Here is a 23751-nt window from a genome sequence, read left to right on the forward strand (position 1 = left end):
CTGCTTTCATTAAGAACCCATTTGGGCAGCCTGGGGACCATAAAAGAGAGCACTAACTTTAAGCACTAAATAAATATTAATGAACATAAAACATGGGACATGGCAAAGACCAAAGCCAAACATAGCTTCAGGGAGCTCAACATCTCAAGATGGTGGATGACTTTTAATCAAATTACCACACATGTGAATGTGCAATGATTGGAATGAGAGGTATATCGGGCTATGCACATGAATGATAAGGGCATACAGGTGAGTCTGAGGGTGAGGGAGGGCCCCTACTACAAAGTTTCAATTCAACTGGGATCTGAAGATCAACAGTTAATGCAAGGATTGGATGGAGAGGATGTTCTAGGAATATGGTACAGAATAAGCAGTTTTGGTGGCAGGAGGGAGCAATCAACTATGGCCAGAGTACAGAGAGTAAGAGAAGCACAGTTTTTGAGGAAACTGTAGTAGGTAGAGTGATGGAGTTCAGGACAAAACATGGCACTTTGTAATATTAGCTATCTTAAGCTGAAGGAAGTTTTTTTAATGGTAGAAGAAGGAAGTACACTCTGATCTCTCCCCATTGCCCTACTTTCTGAAACAGGTCATAAAACTCCTATGTGAAAGGTGCCCTCTCTGCACCTGGAGGAAAGGAGACATTATCACCAGAGACAGAGAACTGGGGGCTAAGAAATCTGTACACACCAATCTGTTAAACTAACCCTTTTCTTCTGAGTCACTTCTTCACTATTTACTACCCTTTGCCCAAATCACTTTATCTTGTCAATTCTTCACAAGTGTATTGTTTGTCTAAAAGGTATAAAACCTTCCTGCTCTGGTCACTTCTTCAGGTCTTCATTCTCTGAGAGGGCTCCCTTGTGCATGTTAAAATTCAATAGAATTTGGATGCTTTTTCTCCTATTGATCTGTGTCTGTCAGTTTAATTTCCAGATTCAGCCAGGGACCCTAAGAGGGGAAAGGAAAACTTTCTCCTTTTCTATAAGAGTAAGAATGCACAGGGCACTGTGGGACCAGGGAGGTGCATTGATCTTTATCTGTAAATCAGTGGGAGGTGTTTCAATTGGGGCAGGGGAGAGAAGTAACCAAGGTTCTCTTTTTCAAAGGTTCCCCTACATGAGGGACTAGGTTGAAGTAGGAAGGAGTTCACCGTGTGGTCCAGGGCAGAGTGACAGCCCCTGATAGGAGGGGGGGATATGGTGAGAGATGAATAGATTATTTGACTTAAAGGATAAACCTGACAAGACTTGCTAAATGAGAGAGGGGAAGATGTCTGGAGTGACTCCTAGGTTTTGGTTTGATACTAGAAGGATGGGGGTGCCTCCCATTTCGAAAGAGATCATACCCAAGTGAAGGTGACAAGGGAAATGGATACATACATCTGAATTTCATATGGAAGATCTGGGCTCCAGTTATAAATTTAGGAAACATCTAGATGTCAGAGTGGCCATTAAAATTCTTAGCATGGTTGAGATTGCCCAGGATGACAAGAGAGTGTAAGAAGAGAAAGCCTGGGAAAAAACCTTCAGGAATGCTAACATTTAATGGCCAGGTAGGAAATGTTTAGTCTTAATTAAAAAAAAAAAAAAACAAAGGAAATGCCTAGAAAGATAGAAGGAAAATCAAGAGAATATGGTGGTAAGAAGGGGAAGGAAAGAGAGAATGTGTTCCTCAAATGAGTCAATACGCATCATGTCAAATTTGCAGAGATCAGGCAAGAAAAGGAGTGAGCAGAAAGTGGAAAAAGAAGTTAACTGCTATGAAGTTTGGCTGCAGAGAGGAAGAAAGAGACATTAGAGCATCTGCAGGAGGGTATGGAATCAAAGAAGTTTAGAAAGAGCATGTGTAAAACCTGTGAGAAGAATCCAATTAAGAGAATAAAATTGAGTATGCTAAAGAACATGGCTTAATGGAAAACTCCCTAGAAGGATGGGAGGAATTTTATGATCTACCAGTTGGGAGGATGATGAGAGATGGAGAAAGGGCAGCTTCTGCCTTTTCACCAGACAGCTTGCCATCATGTTCAATTCTGCTAGTGAGGGGTTCAGGGAAAGCTGACTGAGTACTTTTATTTATCTTGCCTCCTACTTGAAAGGGATTAAGAGAAAGGCCTCAAGTGCTCTTGTCAGACAAGAGGACTAGATTTGGTGAGACATCCTGCAGGTGGCCAGGCAGGGTGATCACCTCCTGCAGAGTAACTCCAATACCTCATATTGTTCCTCAACTGCTTCATTTATGACAGTTCTCTTTATGCATTCTGATTGTAAACTCCTAAGTTTCAGGAACTATGACATACATTACTCTGTAATATCTTTAGCACAGAAAAACATCTGGTACATTGTAAATGGTAAATTCGTGTGTGCGCGTATGTGTGTGTAAATGCTTGATTAGTCACTGTATGAATCAACAATGAAATGGCTTTGGGTGGTATGGGAGATCAGCTAGGGAAGAAACAGTGACCCTATTTTGACCCAATTTTAAATTCCCTTTGTTTCACAGAACGTAGGATCACCTACACTCATGGATTCCTTTCCTTATCTTATTTGATATTAAGATAATCAGAGACCAGGTCTGCTCCATTCTATTTCTCTAGAGATATCACAGCCAACACTAGGCCTCATCAGTGATGGTTAAGGTGTATGCCATCAAGGCACAGAATCTCTTGCTTATTTCTGAGCCAACCACTCTTCCTTTATTCATATATTTTCCTGGTCCTTTTCTTTAATTCAGAATCTGTTACTTCTCGTTGCTTCTGAAAACAAGTGACTTCTCCCTGGGCCTGACACAGGCTGTCCTTTTTTTTTTTTTTTTCGCTTTTTAGGACAGCACATGCAGTATATGGAAGTTCCAAGGACGGGTTGAATTGCAGCCACAGCTCCTGGCCCACACCACAGCTACAGCAACAACAGATCTGAGCCTTGTCTATGACCTACACTACAGCTCACAGCAATGCAGGATCCTTAATCCACTGAGCGAGGCCAGGATCGAACACATATCCTCATGGATACTAGCCAGGTTTTTTACCACTGAGCCACAATGGGAACTCCCCAAACAGGCTGTCCTTAATGTACAGAAATTCCAGCTGTTCCACTGGCCACATACCTAGGACATGGAGGAGTGAAAGCTGAAAATTATGGAGAAGCTTTTTCACAAATTCTGAGAATAAAATTTAGTCTTCTTGTGCCTTTTGGCTTATTTAACAATCATTTATAAAGCAAATGAGGCAGAGCAGAAGGTAAATAAACCTGAATTTAAAAATCAGACATGTTACATGTTATCAACAATACATGAAAAAAAGAGATGCCTAGAAGGTGGGTGTGGTGGCAAGGGATGGTGGTGGGATTGACCTCCTAGGAATCTCCACTCCAGCTTCTTCCTGGGCTGGTGACTGCCATGTGATGGTCCCTCTTCCTTTCGATTAGGAGATTAGTCCCAGAATCACCCAGCACTCTGTTTTACACTAAATTTTGTAGAGAAAAAGCAAAGCACATGCAAATGTCATTGGTGAGTCCTTGTACCCAGTGGATATAAGAAAGCTTTAAAATATTTCAAAGGAATAACGTGGCTTAGTATATTTTTTAAGTTTTCTTTCTTATCCCAATTATAGTTTATTCTGGGCATTTGTCACATGACCCATTTCTTGACATAAGACTGGTACAATTTTGTCGTACTTCCTTTCTCTCAAAAGTCTCTCTGCAAGTGGTCCAAAAAATTCCAACATTTTGCTAGATCCACACACATGGTATGAAACCATCCATCATTTGCTCTATATCTATGTTGTATCCTGAAAATAAAAACTGCACACTCATGGGGTTTGGGACTCACGTAGTCTGATATTGCTGTTCTCCCTAATGGGGGTGCTTTGTATTCTCAGTATTAACAAGGCACACTTTTTGTACTTGACTAAATTCCCATTCTTTGTAACAAGTTTGTTACTAAGAAAAATGAAAATAAAACTTCTTTTTCTGATCCTGAACCAACCACACACTTTGGTCCTGCTCAGAAGCATCCCCGGTCCTTTCAAAGAACAAACTACCATATCTTGTGGCAATTGGGACAGAGCAATCTGGAAACCTGGACTGAACCCAGCTTCACCTGGTTAGCAGGTGTGCAGATTTACTCCTCTGATGTAATGTTCTCCAAAATCCAAAAAGGGAAGTGGCTAAGGTGCTTAAGCCTATCTGGGGTGACAATGAGGAAAGCACACTAAAACATGTCATTCATATAAACAGACATTTTCTGAGTTTCCCAGTGGGAACAGTTCCTTACATTGCCTAATAACAGTCTACATGTCTTTCTAGTGTTAAGTGAATATAAGTATTCTTTTAACTTAGCAACTATAATGCATTTTATACATAGGAGGGAAAATGCTATATAACAACAGGTATTTCACCCATGACTGAGAAAAAAAGTTGACATTTCTAACCAAAATGTCACTGCTTTAAGTGCACACAGTCCATTGGAAGAAGGAAAGGTATCTCTTGTTTCATCTTTTCTGGGATGGCCTATATTTGACCAAATTTATGGTGAATAATTCTGTAACAGGGTGTATCATAATGTTACATTGAAGATTTGCTGTAGGTGGTGACATACAGTAGATGTAAATTTTGAAAGTTGGCGGGGGCTGTTAGGATATCTTACAGATATTGTTCAGGATGTGATAAGAAAAAAAAATCACATGGTGCTAAAATAAATTAGGATTACATAAAAGTGAAAGCCTCAGGAGAGTGGAGATGGAGAATGGCTTTGAAAGAATTTTTAAGTGTATGTTTTCACCCTAAGATCAGGAACAAGAAAAGGGTATCCACTCTTGCCACTTCTACTCAATATTCTATTAGAGGTGCTAGGCAGGGCAATTAGCCCAGAAGAAGAAATAAAAGGAATCTAGGATGGAAGAGAAGAAATAAATTTATGTTCACAGATGACGTAATTTTCCACATAGAAACTATAAGGACTCCTCTAAAAAAACTATTAGAACTAATAATGAATCTAGCAAGATTTCAGGATACAAAATCAATATGCATGTCATGTTTCTATATACTTGCAATGACCAATCCAAAAATTAAATTAATTTTATTTAAAGTAGTACAAAAAAGAATAAAAATACTCAGGAGTACATTTAACAAAAAAAAAGTAAGACCTGTACTCTGAAAAGTACAAAACATTGTTGAAGGAAATTAAAGAAGAGTTTTTTTGTTTTGTTTTGTTTTTTGGTTTTAGGGCTGCACCAAGGCATATGGAGATTCCCAGGCTAGGGCTCGAATCAGGGCTACAGCTGCCTGCCTACACCACAGCCACAGCAACGTAGGATCCAAGCCATATCTTTGACCTACACCACAGCTCACAGCAATGCCAGATCCTTAACCCACTGAGCAAGGCCAGGGATTGAACCCACAACCTCACAGATACTAGTTGGGTTGGTTAACCGCTGAGCCATGAAGAGAACTCCCTAAAGAAGATGTAAATGAACAAAAAAAAAATCCATGTTCATGGATTGGAGGACTTAATATTGTTAAAGCTTCTGACTTGATTCAACAATGCAATTTTTACTGGAATCACAGCTGTTCTCTGTGGAAGTTGACAAACTCAGTCTGAAATTAATATAGAATTGCAAGTGACCCAGAATAGCCAAAACAGTCTTGAAAAAGAAGAACAAAGTTGGAGGACTCACACTTCAAAGCTTTCTACAAAACGATAGTAATCAAGACAGAGTCATACTAGCATAAAAGTAAATTCATTTTATTTTTTGCTTTTTAGGGCTGCACCTGCAGCATATGGAAGTTTCTAGGCTAGGGGTCAAACTGGAGCTGCAGCTGCTGGCTTACACCACAGCAACATGGGGTCCTAAACCCACTGAGTAAGGCCAGGGATCGAACCTGCATCCTCATGGATACTAGTTGGATTTGTTTCCACTGCACCACAATGGGAACTCCAAGAATAAATTTATAAACCAATGGAATAAAATTAAGGCTTCAGAAACAAACAATATGTCTATGGTCAACTGATTTTTGACAAGTATGCCAAGATCATTTAATTGGGAAAGAATAGGCTTTTTAACAAATTGTGCTTGGACAACTGGATAGCTGCATTCTAAAGAATGAATTTAAACCTTTAGCTCATACCATTTACAAAAATTAACTCAAGATAGATCAAATATCAAAATAAAAGAGTTACAACAACAAAATTCATAGAAGAAAACATAGGAGTAAATCTTCACAATCTAAGACTTGGTATTAGTTTCTTAGATAAAACACCAAAAGCACAAGCAACAAAAGAAAAATAGATAAAGTGGCTGTCATAAATATAAATGTTAAAAAATTTTGCGAAGCAAGGAACTCTATCAAGAAAGTAAAAATACAACCTCAGAACAGGAGAGACTGTTTGCAAATCACATATCTGACAATTCCATAATCTAGAATATATAAACACAGCAACAAAAAGATAACGCCCCCAAAATGGACAAAAGACTTGAATATTTTTTCAAAGAAGATATACAAATGACCAATAAGCAATGAAAAGATGCTTAACATCATTAATCATTAGAGAAACACAAATCAAAACCACTTCAAACCCAATAGGATGGTTACAAGATAAAAACAAAGCAGAAAAAAACAAACACAAGGATGCAGAGAATTGGAACCCTCAGTGCATTGCTGGTGGGAATGCAAAATGGCGCTGCCACCATGGAAAACACAATATTCAAAAAGTTAAACACAGAATTACCATATGATTTCAAATTTACACTCCTAAATACATACCCAAAAGAACTAAAATTTTCACACAACAGGACACAAAGGTCTACAACAGTCTATTGACAATGGCTAAAAATTAGAAACAACCCAAATATCCATCAAAAGATAAATAAACAAAATGTGATGTATCCAAACAATCGAACATCGCTCAGCCACAAAGGCAGAGTAGTACTACTTGGTACACCATGAATGACACTTGCAAACAGTATGCTAAGTAAAAGAGGCTCATCACGAAAGACCTACTACATGACTCCATTTACATGAAATGTCCAGGAGAGGCAATTCTATGGAGACAGGAGTGACTGCTTAGAATTGGAAGGATGAGGAAACTGTGGTGATGGTTACATGTATCTAACTATAATAAGACTAACAATAATGACTATCTTGACAGTGTAACATCTTCTGGGCATGTCTTTGTAGGTGTATCACCCATGCGTGTATTCTTACAGACTTTCATTTTGCCAGTTTTTAAAAATTTAGTGTCTTTTAAGTCTCTTTTAATCTAGAGACTCCTCCATCACTTTTGTTTTTCCTTGTAATTCGTTTGTTAAAGAATCTGAGCCTTTTGACCACAGCTTGTATTTGCTGATATCTTTAGTTTGAAGGTGACCTTGGTGGTGGTGTGATCTTTCAACAGAATGAAACGTAAGATCTCTGTGATAACAGCCACTGATGCACGACCCTGGGTCCCTTAATTCACTGGGGTTTGCAAGATAGGGATATTCTATTTGTGTGTTAGTTGAACTGATTCTACAAAGAAACATTTCTCCTACCATTTATTTACCACCAACAGAGTTTAGAGAAGAAAGGCACAATACCAAATTCTCCTTTGAACTCTAATAGACCCTTTGTCTCTGCTATTCATTTGAAAACCATTCTAGGCAGGATCACCTTTAGGGTGCCTCTTACCAAACCCATTAGTAAATTCTCAGACTTTATATAATTTGACCCCGTGATAGAATTTGCCACAGATACTCATCCCCACCTTTTTCACTTTTCTTCTGCAACACTGCATTCTCCAACTGTCCTTCCCACTTCACCAAAGGCAAAGCTTCCCAGCTTCCCTTGCAAGTCTCCCCCTCTGTTCCTCACCTTTAAATGTTAGGCCCAGGTTCCCAAATTTATATCTCTAATCTCAGTATCTCCCCAGAATTCTAGAGCAGTTCATCTCCTGGGCTGCATGCCATCTCTATCAGGATGTCGAAGTTTCAAACTTTACCCAGTCCCCTCTTCTCCCCCAAATCTGCACACCTTATTTTCTCCTGTCTCAAGTCAGCAACAACACGGATTTTTGCTCAGGGGCCATCTTCATTCAGATCCCCTCTCTTTTGCATCCCCAGTTTCAAAATCTGTCCTTAATCTGATTGTTTCTTACCTTCAGAGATAGGTGTTTTGTCTTTCTTTAGCCCAGTCCTGAACTTCTGCTTTAGCAAATATAACGTAGAGAATTTGGCTTATCACATTAATGGCTGCCATCAGGAAGAAGATTTTAAACCAGGAAGATTCTGAATCCTGAGAAATTAAAGTGCAAAGTCATTATAAACTATTGGTCTTGTGGTTGTATTTTGTAGCATTTAAAATGCAATGTTAAAATTAATATAGGCTCAACTCAGGTCATTTAAACATAGCAAAACACACTCATTAGGAATAAAAATGTCAAAATTTCACGCTACAAAGATAACGACTATTTGTCCATGTTTTGGTTTATTTCAATGTACATATAATTTTTCATTATAGGTATATAACAGTGCTAATGCCAAGAATGTGTATGGTTTTTCACTGAGAAATATCTCATCAATGTTAGCATATCAGGAAATATTTGACTGTTCTTGGCTGGTTAGAAATACAGCATTTAGACTTATAGAATTTATAAAAGCATCCCTTATTTCTTTTTTTGTTTTTTCTTTTTAGAGAGGTTCCCAGGCTAGGGGTTGAATTGGAGCTGAGGCTCCTGGCCTATGCACCAGCCACAGCAATGCCAGATCTGAGCCACGTCCGAGACCTACACCACAGCTCCTGGCAATGCTGGATCCTTAAACCACTGAGCAAGGTCAGAGATTGAACCCCCATCTTCATGGATACCAGTCTGGTTCATTACCACTGTGCCACCATGGAAACTCCCCTTATTTCTTTATATTTCAGTTGTTTTTCACTTTTGTTGTTTCTTGGGTACAATAAGGTGTTATACTTAATATACTTAGTGTTACATACACAGCAATGTTTCTGAATAAGATTTATCAGACACCCTTTCCTTTTTATGAAATGGGTGACATTTTCTCTTTCAGCCTATAATATGATCAGTTTCATTAATACATTTTATTAATAGAACCACTTTTACTTTCATAGAAAATGGCTTAATCGTGGTGTCACATATATTTTAATATGTTGGTGGATTCTATGTATAGGTAATTTATTTTCTGCATCTATATTCAGAGATGACATTAAATTTCAGTTATATTACAGATTTGTTTCACCATTTTGCCCTTTCCTTTTTCATCAGCTGAGGCTAAGCTTTATGTAGTTAAATGTACAATGCATCATGATTGGGTTTTGGTTTCTGGTGCCATGCTTTTGAAGGATATTCTGCCCAAAGTTTAAATAATTATTAAACTCCTATTTTACTTTAGTAACTTTTCTTAATTTACATTTTTTTAATCATCTAGGATTAACTTGGGGGTAGATATGAGAACAGAGTGTAATTGCATTTTTTTTTTTTTGGAACTTGACCAAATCATCATCAGTTTCATTTAAAATATAACTAAAAGTAGACATGGAAGAAATAAAACAGTATGCTTCCTGCCAAATTAGACATTAAATATATTTGTAGTGATTTCTATAATTAAAACATGCCAAATTTGATAGGTAATAGGCAAACGAACTGGAGAGAGAGAAAAAATAAGATGCGCTTAGAAATATAATGATAAAGTTTGTGATAATTTTAATAGAATTCATTTTGATTTGACATTGAAGTCCAACCTAGAAACTTGATGTGTTTCTTCCTTCTAATATTTCACTGATGTTGCTCAGTAAGTGTGCAGATTTCTTCATATGGACTTGGCACAATTTTTGAAATACCCATAGGTATTTTGCAATATTGGTTAATACTGTGCTTTAGATTTTTCCACATTATGCTACCTGATTTTTTCCCCCAGAATGACAATAATATTCTCTGTATATGATGTTATATTTTTCCTCCACACTTATGTTGTCTCTATCTGTAATTTAGTTTTTTTGACAGTTGTGTTTGCTAACATTTTCAGAATGCTAAACAATAGCACACATAGCAAAGACACTTATTTCTGATTTAAAAGTATAAGAGAATAAAAATACTAATAGCTATTATGCATTGACCATATAAACATCTAACACTCGCATGCATGACCTGATTTGGTAATTACCTTAACCTCATGAGATTTCTATGTCATCTTAGACATTTAAAGCTGGAAACACTGAGATTTAGATTAAGTAATGTTTCCAGGTCACACAGCTTCTAAGTAGCTGAGCTAAAACTTGAATAAGATAGTTCAGTAGCTACTGACAGTACAGTTAAGTAGCTGATTCTTAATTGTTTTAAAGAAAACCCTTTTTTTTCTTCCTAATACTATTTTTCTTTGGTTAATGTTTACTTCATTTTTTATGTTCTCTTTACAACTGTCAATGTTTCTATGTCTTTATTTTAGGCTTGCATTTTATATATAAATAGCATATGAATGGCTTTTGTTTTGAATCCAGTCTTAACCTTTGTCCTTTAATTGCAGAGTATAGTCCATCTATATTTATTGTGAGTTCTGGTATATTTGGATTTCTAGCATCTGTTTGTGCTTTCAGTTTTTCTGATTTTCCACCTATATTCCTACCCACCTACCCCATTTCTTACCTTCTTTCACAATGAGGGGCTTTTGCTTCCTTTTTAAAAATTCCATGTTTTCCCTTCTCTCCAGGGTTGAAAGTTCCACACTATGTGTCTTAAAGTTGTAACACCCATACCAAAAAATGTAATATTAATCATTATATTAAAAAAAATTAGAGGGTGCAGGAGGAGGGAAAACAAGGAGTTGTTGTTCAATGGGTATGAGCTTCAGTCATGCAAGATGACAAAGTTCTAAAATCTATTATACAACAATGTGCATATAGTTAACAATACTAACTATACAATATTGTAAAACACTTAAACTTTGTTAAGAGGGTAAATTTATGCCTTTTTTTAACATACACAATTTAAAAAAGAAAGTTGAAGAAAAATCCTGTAGTCTCTCTTTAACTGATTCATTTTTAAAAAATAAAAGAACACCTGAGAAACAAAAACCAAGCAGGAGGCATAACTCTCCCAGACTTCAAGAAATACTACAAAGCCACAGTTATCAAAACAGTGTGGTACTGGTATCAAAACAGACAGACAGACCAATGGAACAGAATAGAGAACCCAGAAATAAACCCTGACACCTATGGTCAATTAATCTTTGACAAGGGAGGCAAGAACATCAAATGGGAAAAAGAAAGTCTATTCAGCAAGCATTGCTGGGAAACCTGGACAGCTGCATGCAAAGCAATGAAACTAGAACACACCCTCACACCATGCACAAAAATAAACTCCAAATGGCTGAAAGACTTAAATATATGACAGGACACCATCAAACTCCTAGAAGAAAACATAGGCAAAACACTCTCTGACATCAACATCATGAAGATTTTCTCAGGTCAGTCTCCCAAAGCAATAGAAATTAGAGCAAAAATAAACCCATGGGACCTCATCAAACTGAAAAGCTTTTGCACAGCAAAGGAAACCAAAAAGAAAACAAAAAGACAACCTACAGAATGGGAGAAAATAGTTTCAAATGATGCAACCGACAAGGGCTTAATCTCTAGAATATATAAACAACTTATACAACCCAACAGCAAAACAGCCAATCAATCAATGGAAAAATGGGCAAAAGACCTGAATAGACATTTCTCCAAAGAAGATATACAGATGGCCAACAAACACATGAAAAAATGCTCAACATCGCTGGTTATAAGAGAAATGCAAATCAAAACTACTATGAGATACCACCTCACACCAGTCAGAATGGCCATCATTAATAAATCCACAAATAACAAGTGCTGGAGGGGGTGTGGAGAAAAGGGAACCCTCCTGCACTGCTGGTGGGAATGTAAGCTGGTATAACCACTATGGAGATCAGTATGGAGATACCTTAGAAATCTATACATAGAACTTCCATATGACCCAGCAATCCCACTCTTGGGCATCTATCTGGACAAAACTCTACTTAAAAGAGACACGTGCACCCGCATGTTCATTGCAGCGCTATTCACAATAGCCAGGACATGGAAACAACCCAAATGTCCATCGACAGATGATTGGATTAGGAAGATGTGGTATATATACACAATGGAATGCTACTCAGCCATAAAAAAGAATGACATCATGCCATTTGCAGCAACATGGATGGAACTAGAGAATCTCATACTGAGTGAAATGAGCCAGAAAGACAAAGACAAATACCATATGATATCACTTATAACTGGAATCGAATATCCAGCACAAATGAACATCTCCTCAGAAAAGAAAATCATGGACTTGGAGAAGAGACTTGTGGCTGCCTGATGGGAGGGGGAGGGAGTGGGAGGGATCGGGAGCTTGGGCTGATCAGACACAACTTAGAATAGATTTACAAGGAGATCCTGCTGAATAGCTTTGAGAACTTTGTCTAGATACTCATGTTGCAACAGAAGAAAGGGTGGGGGAAAAAAATGTAATTGTAATGTATACATGTAAGGATAACCTGACCCCCTTGCTGTACAGTGGGAAAATAAAAAAATTATAAAAAAAAATAAAAAAATAAAAGAACATTTTCATTTCCCTCAGTCTTTCCAAGATTAGATACACTATTTTTCTTATACTTTAGCTATATCTTGTTTTTATTTATAACTCTATGTGTTGCATTATTAATAGTATTTTATAAAGTCAGTATTTAAAAATTTCTCCATTATAATCTTACATCTTTTTGTTGCATTAATTCCAAAATAGTTACAACATTTGTTACTAGAATGAATGGCATTTATATTTATTTCTAGTGTTCATAAGTATTGTGATTTAAATATATTAATTTCATTTTTGAGTAAACTTACTAAATTATTGTTTACTTTTCCTATTTTTAAAATTGTATTGGTTTTGTTGGTTTTCTTAAATAATTATAGAAGCATTGAAAAATTGAAGCTTTATTTTATTTTTTTATTTTTTATTTTTTGTCTTTTTGCCATTTCTTGGGCCGCTCCTGTGTCATATGCAGGTTCCCAGGTTAGGGGTCTAATAAGAGCAGTAGCTGCCAGCCTACATCAGAGCCACAGCAACATGGGATCCAAGCTGCGTCTGCAACCTACACCACAGCTCACGGCAACGTCGGATCCTTAACCCACTGATCAAGGCCAGGGATCAAACCCACAACCTCATGGTTCCTAGCCGGACTCGTTAACCACTGAGCCATGATGGGAACTCCTATCCTAATTCTTAAGTCTCTTATTTTTTAGAACAGTATCCAGAAGCTCTAGTACAATATTAAAAAGTGAAATAAAAAGATAAGTAGAATAGGCTTGAGCATGTAGAGTAGGTGTGAGCATCCTTTTCTCATTTGTCACCTTAAGGGAAATGCCTTATGTTTCTTCATTGTGTAAGAATAACTATGTATTTTGGTATATAAGAACTTCCAAATTAAATAATTTCCATTCCTTTCTTGGTGCTAATAGGAATTTTGTTTTAAAATCATGCGTAGCTATTGGAATGTTCTGCAACAATTGACGTAATCTTTTTTTTTTTTTTTTTTGGTCCATTCACCTTATGTGATGAATTATACCAGAAAATTTCTTACATTAAACCATCTTTTCTTTACTGGGATAAAATATGCTTGGTAATAATACATTGTTTTTTTCATATATTGTTGGCTTTGGCTAACTAATAATTTCTTTAGGACTTTTGCTTATAACTTCATAAGTAAAACAGGCCTAAAATTTTTTCTTTTATTGTTATCATCTGGTTCTAGAGTCAAGATTATACTAGCCTCAAATTTTTTTTTTTAACTTTTGGCATGAATAGTATAAGACAGGAATAATCTGTTCATTGAAAATTTTCTTTAAACACAGCTGGAATCCAGTCTAGGCCTGAGTTAATCTTTTGGAAGATATGGAGATGTTTGACCCCTATTTCAATTTCTTCTATTTTTATTCATCTATTCATAGTCTTTATTTTTTTTGAGCAATTTTGTTAAGTGATTTTTATTTTATTTATTTTATTTTTGTCTTTTTGCCTTTACTTGAGCCACTCCCAAGGCATGTAGAGGTTCCCAGGCTAGGGATCTAATCGGAGCCGTAACCACTGGCCTACACCAGAGCCACAACAATGGGGGATCCGAGCTGCGTCTGCAACCCACACCACAGCTCATGGCAAGGCTGGATCCTTAACTCACTGAGCAAGGCCAGGGATTGAACCTGCAACCTCATGGTTCCTAGTCGGATTCGTTAACCACTGCACCATGATGGCAACTCCAAGTGATACATATTTTAGAAATGCATTTGATCATCCAATTTTCCAAAGTTTTTGGCATAGAGTTGTTCTTAATATCCTTAGCTTTTAATCTATATAGTCTTTGAAAAAATCTCATTTTGCATTTTATTTATTTGAACCTTCTCTCTTTTATCTTGCTCCAGAATGTTTATCTTATTAATATTTTCCAGTTTCCAGGTTTAGATTTTGTGTAGCTCCTATTACTGTTTTATTAACTATGGAATTGATTTCTACTTTTACTCTTATTAAATCAATACTTATTATTTTGGTTTGCCTTTTTTCCCAAATTTTCTGGAGTTCTATGATTTCTGATTGTGAAATCATATTTACTGAAACTTTATGCATTAGTAAATTCTGGAGTATGGATTTAGGGTGAGTTTCTACAGAAAAAACTTTGCTTCCACTAGGCATCTGTGGACCATTTGAAATTCAATTCTTGTCTTATGGCATTTGGATCCAGTAGAGTTTGGATTGAGCATCAAACCCTTGAGAGGATTAGTTTATTGTATCAAATATTTGGAAGAGTCTTAATTCAATTTTTCCTCTCCTTTTGTAGTGAGGCTGAGATGGACAAGTCTCCTCACTGGGAAGAGACCTCAGACAGTTCTGGAGGCATGTTTCCTGCCATCTTTTGGGCAAGCCAGCTCAGGAGGTCTGAGTGAACTCCAAGCTCAGGGAGAGAAAACACACCCTGGTCTCCTGAGTTCTCTTCTAGTGAGGTTACCTCTTTGATCAGGGAGCTTCCATGGTTATAGTGATGTTTCCAGACTTTCTGATACCCTAAGTTCTAGCACATGATGGTGGAAGGCTTCTCTCTATGGGAGATTTGGCTAAGGTGAGTACAAATTGTCTTTCTTTGGCCAAAGTCATGGGATAAGGAACATTTGGAGGAAATGCCTGCACATGGCTTCTTCTCAGCCTGTAGGTTTTACTTCAAGTTTGTAGTAGTAGTGTGAGGTTTCAGTCCTTAGTGATTATAGATTTATGCCAGCATTTTCATTCTGAGTCTTCTTTTATGAGCAGTTTAGGGATATTATCTCTCACCCTCTGTCTGTCCAGTATAACTGAAGCTATAGATCACCCAGGATGGGCAATTTCCCCAAGGGATCCAGTAGCTTTAACAGTCATTTGCTTCTCTGGAATCAAGCTCTTCCTTCATTTTTAACCTCTGAAATTTCCCCTTACATTTTTTTTTTTGACATCAGGCATGCATTTAACAAAATTGTTAAAATTTGATAAGGCACTTAAAATTTTTTTAACATAGATTCTTGGAGCACAGAATTCATCAAATTATATTAGCAAAGATTGCAAAGCCAATCGTGTATAGTGTGTTGGAGAAAGTGTATTCAGGTGTATCTAAACCTAGTCATAATAGATCAGTCAATCCTGGCCACAATAAATCCTGGCCAAAGATGAATTAACCTAACAAATAATAATGAAACAGTATTAATGGTTAGTGGGTAAGTTATGGCTTAAGAAGAAAAGCCAGAACAAATGTGATGGTTCAGAAATGTTTACATGTTTTCAAATATTACTTGGATGATTATAGTGGTTTTGCCTCCACTAGGCAAGCAGCTTTGTGAACTGGGGTTTCTTATCAATTTATACAATATTTCTTAAGAATAATCCATATATTTGTCATTTCTGTTGCATCTTTTCCTTTTTGCATCTCCAATCTACCATCTGGGATAATTTTGATTTCTCCCTAAAAAACTAACTTTAGTTTTTCTCTCAGTGTTAGCCTAGTTTTGATGAATTTCTATTTTTGTTTGAAATGGATGAATTTAAATTTCATTTTTGATGATGGATTTCTTTTCATGGGTTGTAGAATTCTAGACTAGCAGTTATTTTCCTTCAGCACCAGATAAGGTAGTTAATTTTTTTTTTTTTTTTTTTTTGCCATGCCCACAGCATGTGGAAGGTCCCAGGCCATGGACTGAACCTATGCCACACAGCAACCTGAGCTGCTTGCTGCAGTGACAATGCCACCAACACCAGGTCCTTAACCCTCTAAGCTACAAGGGAACTCCATGTTTTAAGGGGTTTTATTTATTTATTCATTTTGTGTTTTTATTGCCACACTTGTGGCACATGAAAGTTCTCAGGCTAAGGGTCGAATTGGAGATGCAGCTGCCAGCCTACACCACAGCAGCACAGGATGTGAGCTGCATCTATAACCTATGCCACAGCTCACAGCAACACTGGATCCTTAACCCACAGAGTGAGGCCAGGGATTGAACCTGTAACCTCATGGATATAGTCGGGTTCATAAACCCCTGCGCCACAGTGGGAACTCCCCACATTTCAGGTACTTTTAAGAGGACATTTTCAGATAACTTTGTCTGCAGAAACAGAAATCAGCCTTCATAGAATTGTTTTTTGGTCATTTGAAAATTCTACTTGTTCCTAATTTTTCATTCCTTCTTGACAAAACTGTATCTTGTTACTTATGTTACTATTCACTCAGGCAATGACTTATTTTGATCAAGACCCCATACATTGTTAACAATCACAGAGGTCCACATGTGTTCCTATAACCAATGGTTAAAGAGTTACCAGCACAGCTACATGACATGTAACAAGAAAAAAATTGTATCATCTGTAAGTTTGGAGGGAATGATTGGTTTGGCCAAGTATAATATGGCCCCAAACTCATAACTCACCTCTTGCTGATGTTTCCTCTGCAATTTTTATCTGCATTACCTTCTTTTCCTGTGCAATTAATACCAGAAAAATAATTACCCTTGTCTGGATGTTCCTTACCTGACTAAGCATCATTCCAGTCAGAGTGGAAGAAACTAATCCTCCTGTTAGTCCAATTACATTTGTAACTCCTTTAAGAAATCCATAATATCTATACAAAAATGAATGACAATGCACAGATATAAATTGAAACTTTTCAATTTCATCTAAATTGTCAGATTTTTTGGTAAAGTTGTTTATAACATTCTGTTACTTTTTTATTCTGTGCTAAGACTTACCACAATACACCCATTTTCATTACCCATGTTGATAATTTTCCCTTTATTTTTCTTGATCTTTATTTCATTAATTTTATCAGTTTTCAAAGGAGCAACTTTGATATTGTTGGTTTTACACTTTTTCTTTGTTCTAATCTTCATAATTTCTTCCATCTACTTCCTTTGGGTTTTACTTGCTGCTTTTTTCCCTACCTGAGATACAAACATGACTATTGATTTTAAGACTTAACTGCCTTTCACTACATATGTGTAAAGCTATACATTTCTCTGGGAGTGATTTTAAATGCATCCCACACGCTTTGATATGTCATATTTCATTGTAATTTAAAGTATTTTCAAATTTCAAAAATGATTTCTTCAATTTAAAGGTGAATTTCAAAGCAATGGGTGTTATCTATCTTTTGCTTTTGATTGCAACCTTAACTTCACTGTGGTGAAAAATATATTCCAAATGATTTCAGTCATTTAAAATTAATTGCACCTTGTTTTATGATTCAGCATATTGTCAATTTCAGAAAACTGTCCCATGGGCAACTGAAAAGAATGGGAGTACAGTGTTCTACATAAGTCTATTAATTTTTGTTGTTTAATCATCCATATCCTTACTTTTTTTTGTCTACCTCTTTTTTTATATAAGCTATCAAAAGAAGTGAGTGAAAATCTCTTCCTTCCTTGTAAATTTGTCTAGTTCTTTGAATTCTCTCAATTCATGATGAATATAATTTAGAGCTGTATGATTTGGTTCCAAAAAAGTAGAATTCTGTTATTTTTCTCTTTACCGTTATGAAGCATCACTCTTTATTTCTAGTAATGCTCTGTGCACTAAAGCCTATTTTATCTGATATTAACATAGTTATCCCAGGTTTATTTTGATTACTACATGTTTGGCATTTGTTTTCCCATCCTTTTATTTCATCCTGTCTCTATCCTCATGCTTAATGTGTGCCTTTATTTGTAGCATAGAGGTGCATTTCTTTTTATGAGTTTGACAATCTTTTTACTTTACTTGGAATATTTCTCCACATTAATTTAACATAATTATGGATATACTTGTGGTTATATTTATCTGCTCACTATTTTCTATTTTATCTACCCTTTCTCATGGCACTTTTTATTTAGATTCATCCATTTTCATTTCATTTTCCTTCTATGACATTATTTCACTATTCTTTTCAGCACTGATGATATTATAACATGTACTCTTAAGTGTATTATGAATTGTAATTTTACTATATTTTCTATAATGCCAGAATATAAGAACATTTTAAACTCTAGGTATCTCCCTATTCTTTGCATTATTGGTATTTTTATCCCTAAGCATATTTTATTTCTTCCTGCATTTCAACTCACAAGATAATCTCTGTTGTTTTTAAATATCAAAGTCTTTTAATTATACATGCATTTTTCCACACTCCCCACCCCCATTTCTCCTTGGTCTGTCTTGCATTTTCAGGTTTCATCAGGGATAATTTCTTTTTGACTCAAAATTGCTTTTAATATTTCTTTTAGTGAAGATCTGCTGAAGACAATTTCTCTATTTGCCTGTTTGAAAAGGTTTTGCTTTGATTTTTGAAGAATATTTTCACTAGGCATAAAATTCTAGGTTGCTGTTTATTTTTCAGCATTTTATAGAGCTCATTTCATTATCTTCTGGTTTTCATAGTTTCTGTTGAAAAGTCCAATGTCAGGCTTATTATTGCCACTTGAAATTTAGCCTATCTTTTCTCTCTAGCTCCTTTTAAGATTTTTCTCTTTATCTTCGGTTTTCAGCATTCTAACTACATACATCTATTTTTTAAATTTACATTTTATCATAATTTCAGACCTTTGTGCATGTGTGAATGTCTTTCATTGCCTTTCAGTCATTTGGGGCTGTTTTCTGTTAAAATATTGCTTACATCACATTTTATCTCTTTTCCTTCTGAGACTCAAGTATAGATTTGTTGGCCTTTTTACTTAATTCCACATTTCTGCTATTTATTTTCTATTTTCTATATGCTTTGACTTGGATTTTGTTAATGATATATTTTCTAGTTTATCAATCTATCTTCTCTTTGTGGTTAATTTGTCATTAAACCTATCAAGAACTTCATTTCATATATTTTCCATTTGATTGTTTTTATAGATTCCAAATGTGCCTTTTCAACTATTTTCTTCAGTTTTCCCCCTGGTTTCTTGGGCATAGTAATCATAGGTATTTCAAAGTTCTTCTTTCCTGATAAGTTTAATATCTGTATCAGTTGTAGGACTCTAACTGCATTTTATGGTCATTGATCAAAGGGTCCTGTCCTTTGGCATACCTAGTAATTTTTATTTAATGCTGGACATCATGGAAAAAGATAAAGAGACTTTAGAATATATTTTATATATATATATATATATATATATATAAAAATATATAATTTTTTTTTTTTTTGCTATTTCTTGGACCGCTCCTGCGGCATATGGAGGTTCCCCAGCTAGGGGTCAAATCTGAGCTGTAGCCACCAGCCTACACCACAGCCACAGCAATGCAGGATCCGAGCCAAGTCTGCAACCTACACCACAGCTCACAACAGAGCCAGATCCTTAACCCACTGAGCAAGGGCAGGGACCGAACCTGCAACCTCATGGTTCCTAGTTGGATTTGTCAACCACTGCACCACGACGGGAACTCCTATATTATATTATACTTTTGACAGAAAAGATTTACTCTTTCCTCTTATAGATTTGGAGGGGAGGAAACTGATCACTTTAACCTAATTAGGAAATTAACTGAGATGAGGCTAGGTTTCAATTTTTTTTTTTTTGTCTTTTTGCTATTTCTTGGACCGCTCCCGTGGCATATGGAGGTTCCAAGGCTAGGGGTCCAATCGGAGCCGTAGCCACCGGCCTACGCCAGAGCCACAGCAACGCGGGATCCGAGCTACGTCTGCAACCTACACCACAGCTCATGGCATGCCAGATCCTTAACGCACTGAGCAAGGGCAGGGACCGAACCCGCAACCTCGTGGTTCCTAGTTGGATTCATTAACCACTGCGCCACGACGGGAACTCCCAAGGCTAGGTTTCAATTTTGAGAAGACTCCATTTACCTCTGGTACCCTGCCCCACCCTCATTCATTGGGTATAGCCCTCCATGGTATTAAATAGACAGCTCAGTATAGTCAACTATGTCTCTCCAGGCCCTGGTAGATTTTGATTCCTTAGTGTAGATTGTATGGGAAATTCTGCCATGTTTCTTACTGATTTTTAGCTTAGATTTTTTTTTCACCCCTACCTATTGAACTTCAGAACTCAACAAACATCTCAAGAAGAGAAACTAATTTTGTGTTTAAGTTCCCTTAATTTCCAGTTCTGTCACTCTAGCCCTGTGCAACTGCCAAATGCTTGGCTAATTTCTCTGTCTAGAGCAATAATCTGCTACCAGGGCCAAATCTGGAATATCAGCTTTTTGCCACTTTCCAGAATGGCAGCTCACCTCTTCTGATGTCTTTGGTCTTAATGGTTTCTGCTGCTGTCTGATGCTTTTTAGTGAATACTTATGGTATTTTATCTGGACTTTTCCAGTTTTACCCAGCTGGAATATATGTCATGCACAAGCTGTTCAATCCTATGTGGAAGTTTAACCATTTTTTTCAAATTTTGCTTTATGTTTGTAGAATGTCAGGTGCTTAGAAATATCATCTAGTGAATTAATTATAAAATACTCTTTTTTATTTCTCATAGTGTTATCTTGCCTTAAAGTCTACATTGCCTGATCTTCACCTGCTTCACCCCCCCCCCAATGGTTTTTGTCTTTTTAGGGCCAAACCTGTGGCATATGGAAGTCCTCAGGCTAGGGGTCAAATTGGAGCTGCAGCTGCCAGCCTACGCCACAGAAATGCCAGATCCGAGTTGCATCTGCAACCTACACCACAGCAACACCAGATCCTTAACCCCCTGAGGCCAAGGATGGAAGCTGAGTCCTTGTGGATGCTAGTCAGATTTGTTTCCCCTAAACCATGACATTTTCCCCTTTTTCATTACTTTTAATCTATTATGTTTTAGTTTTGCTTTTATTTCAATCTAGATTAATTTACAATTTGGAAGCTTTAGATCTTTTATATTTCATGTCTTTCTGATACATTTGACTTAAAATTACCAACATTCTATTTTCCCCATCTATATTATGTTCCTTTTAACTTCATTCATTTCTTTTTCATTGTTTTTAAAATATCATTTCCTTTACATTCTTATTATCCCTCAATAGTTATCATGGAGATTAAAACATGTATCCTTGACTTATTATAGTCCAATATAAATTAATATTTTAAAAATTTCCTTAATGAAATCACCTTAGGACATTTATACTTTCTCATCTTTTGTGCTATTTATTGTTGTGCATTTTTAAATTTTAATTTTTACTTAAAAATTATTATTATTATTTTAATAGGTATTTCCCCAATACAATTTTTTTCTACTATACAGCATGGTGACCCAGTTACACACACATGTATACATTTTAATTTACATGTTTTTATGCCCTATGGAGTATTACTGTTTTTGTTTTGTGAATTCAGTTATTATTAGATTTACTGTAATATTTTTTTCTCTCCATCTCTCTTTACTTGTTCCTATATCTCCATGCTTCATCTTTCTTTTACTTCTGCCTGAAGAATTTTCATTTAATAATTATTTCATTGGGAGTCAGTTGCTGGTGTATTCTCACAATTTGCCTGAAATGTTTACATATATTATTTTAATTCTTAAAGGAAAACACGGGAGTAATGATTTTTTCCCCTTTTTTTCACTTGTTAGGAATTGGCCTTCTAGCTTTCATAGTTTCTGTTGAGAATTCACCTATCAGCATTACTGCTGCTCCTTTGAGAGTAATGTGCCTTTTGTATATGGCTGTCTTTAAGAAAGCACTTTTTTTTTTTAGCAGTTTTGCTATAACAAGTCTAGGTGTGGTTTTCTATTTATCCTATTATATATTCTGTAACTATAACACCTTTAGTGACTACTTTCCCTTTTCAGATTCAGAAGTCTTCAGCATGCTGTGATGGTGGGAAAGGATTTAACCTATTTTTTACTGAAAGAGGTGCCTTCATTCCTTATTTAGAGACACACACAAAAAAAATCCCCAGTGTCAAGAGTCTTGAGAACCATGACAATTCCTCTGAAAATCGATTACACATCCATAGTACAAAACAGTTCATTGATCTGAGAGTAGCAAGGTGAGAGCTTCTTATGCTCCATCCCTCATGCCACCCAAACCTCAGACAGTGAGGTATTTGACATGGGAAATGAAAACAACCCTGAGATTGTTTTAATGCAGGCAATTTTTTGGACAGCAATTAGCTCTAAAATTGCTTATTCTTCAGTTGCAGTGGCCCATGGTGAAAGCATTTTGGAAGTGTAAATAGCTGCTGAAATAGACGTTAAGACTTTCAATTTTATTGATTGTATATTTTGGTGTAATAATGATTTAGTAGAACCTAAATAAGATTCAGATATCTGAACTCTATACTTCAGTCCCACATGGAGGGAAATTCAAGGGTGCATGACCCATCCATCAGTCAAAAATAATTGAAGGCAATTTAAAAAAACTTTTGGAGCCTCCCTTTAAGAAATTCAAGGGAATAACAGTGCCTTCTTAATACATCTTTAGACTCCTATGTGCTTTTCTACTCTTGCTACCCCCCAAAGAGAGGGTCACTACATTCCCAGATCTTCTCTCACTCAGTCTCACTTCCCAAATAGTATTCTCACAGAACCACATCTATGTGTCCCCTCCTCTTCCTTCCAGACCTTCTTTCTTGCTACTTTCTTTCAGCTCAAATTTAATTCCTTGCCTTATTTCTCAGTTATAGCAAATATCATATTCCCCTAAAAGAACAATTTATCCTCTAAGAGAACTCTTTAATAGTTCAGGGAAATATATGATTAGGAACATTAGGAGTAAGTGTCATTCCTAACCCATTAAGAGTTTAAGCAAGAGAAATCAATATGGTTGCATCATAACACACATATGCCCTAAGTATCGAGGATGAGCTAGCTTAAGAGACTAAGATTTTTCCAAATTGCACCCAGCTAACATGCAATTTAGGCCCAGTGGAATGATGCAACTCAGGCCAAGTTCTATGTTTTCCAAGTCATTGCTGGCTAGGCACTGGCAAATAACACTAGTGAGGCATTGTCTGTATCTAATAAGCTTTGGAGGCAGACATATGTAAGTATAAACTCTCCCTCTATGTCATCCCTAATCATACAACTTTACATACATTCATTTCTCTGGTCTTTTGTTTCCTCACCCACCCTATATTAGTAATATTATCTCACTCAGACTGGGGCTTGACAGACACAAAAATAATATTCAGCAAATGTCACAAAAACAGATATTTCTTTTATCTGTTTGTATATACATTTTAAAATTTATCTGCTTTTCAGAGTGCGTGTGGATCAGTTGGCATTTTGCATTCTATATCAAATAATC

The 23751-nt window shown here is 36.3% G+C and overlaps 1 protein-coding gene across 1 annotated transcript in view; it reads right to left on the minus strand.

Moving 5' to 3' along the window:
• Window positions 1-3231: 3231 nt before the first annotated feature.
• SLC17A1 (solute carrier family 17 member 1) overlaps window positions 3232-23751 on the minus strand; it is a 40396-nt gene continuing 19876 nt past the window's right edge. The window contains exons 10-12 of the mRNA XM_047796369.1: window positions 17077-17167; window positions 8131-8267; window positions 3232-3463 (exon numbers count right to left, since the gene is read on the minus strand). Coding sequence (XP_047652325.1) covers window positions 8133-8267; window positions 17077-17167 — 226 coding nt within the window. The 3' untranslated portion in view covers window positions 3232-3463; window positions 8131-8132. The remainder of the gene's footprint in view (window positions 3464-8130; window positions 8268-17076; window positions 17168-23751) is intronic.

This window comes from Phacochoerus africanus, chromosome 9, assembly GCF_016906955.1.
Source record: "Phacochoerus africanus isolate WHEZ1 chromosome 9, ROS_Pafr_v1, whole genome shotgun sequence".
NCBI classification, from domain to species: Eukaryota; Metazoa; Chordata; class Mammalia; order Artiodactyla; family Suidae; genus Phacochoerus; species Phacochoerus africanus.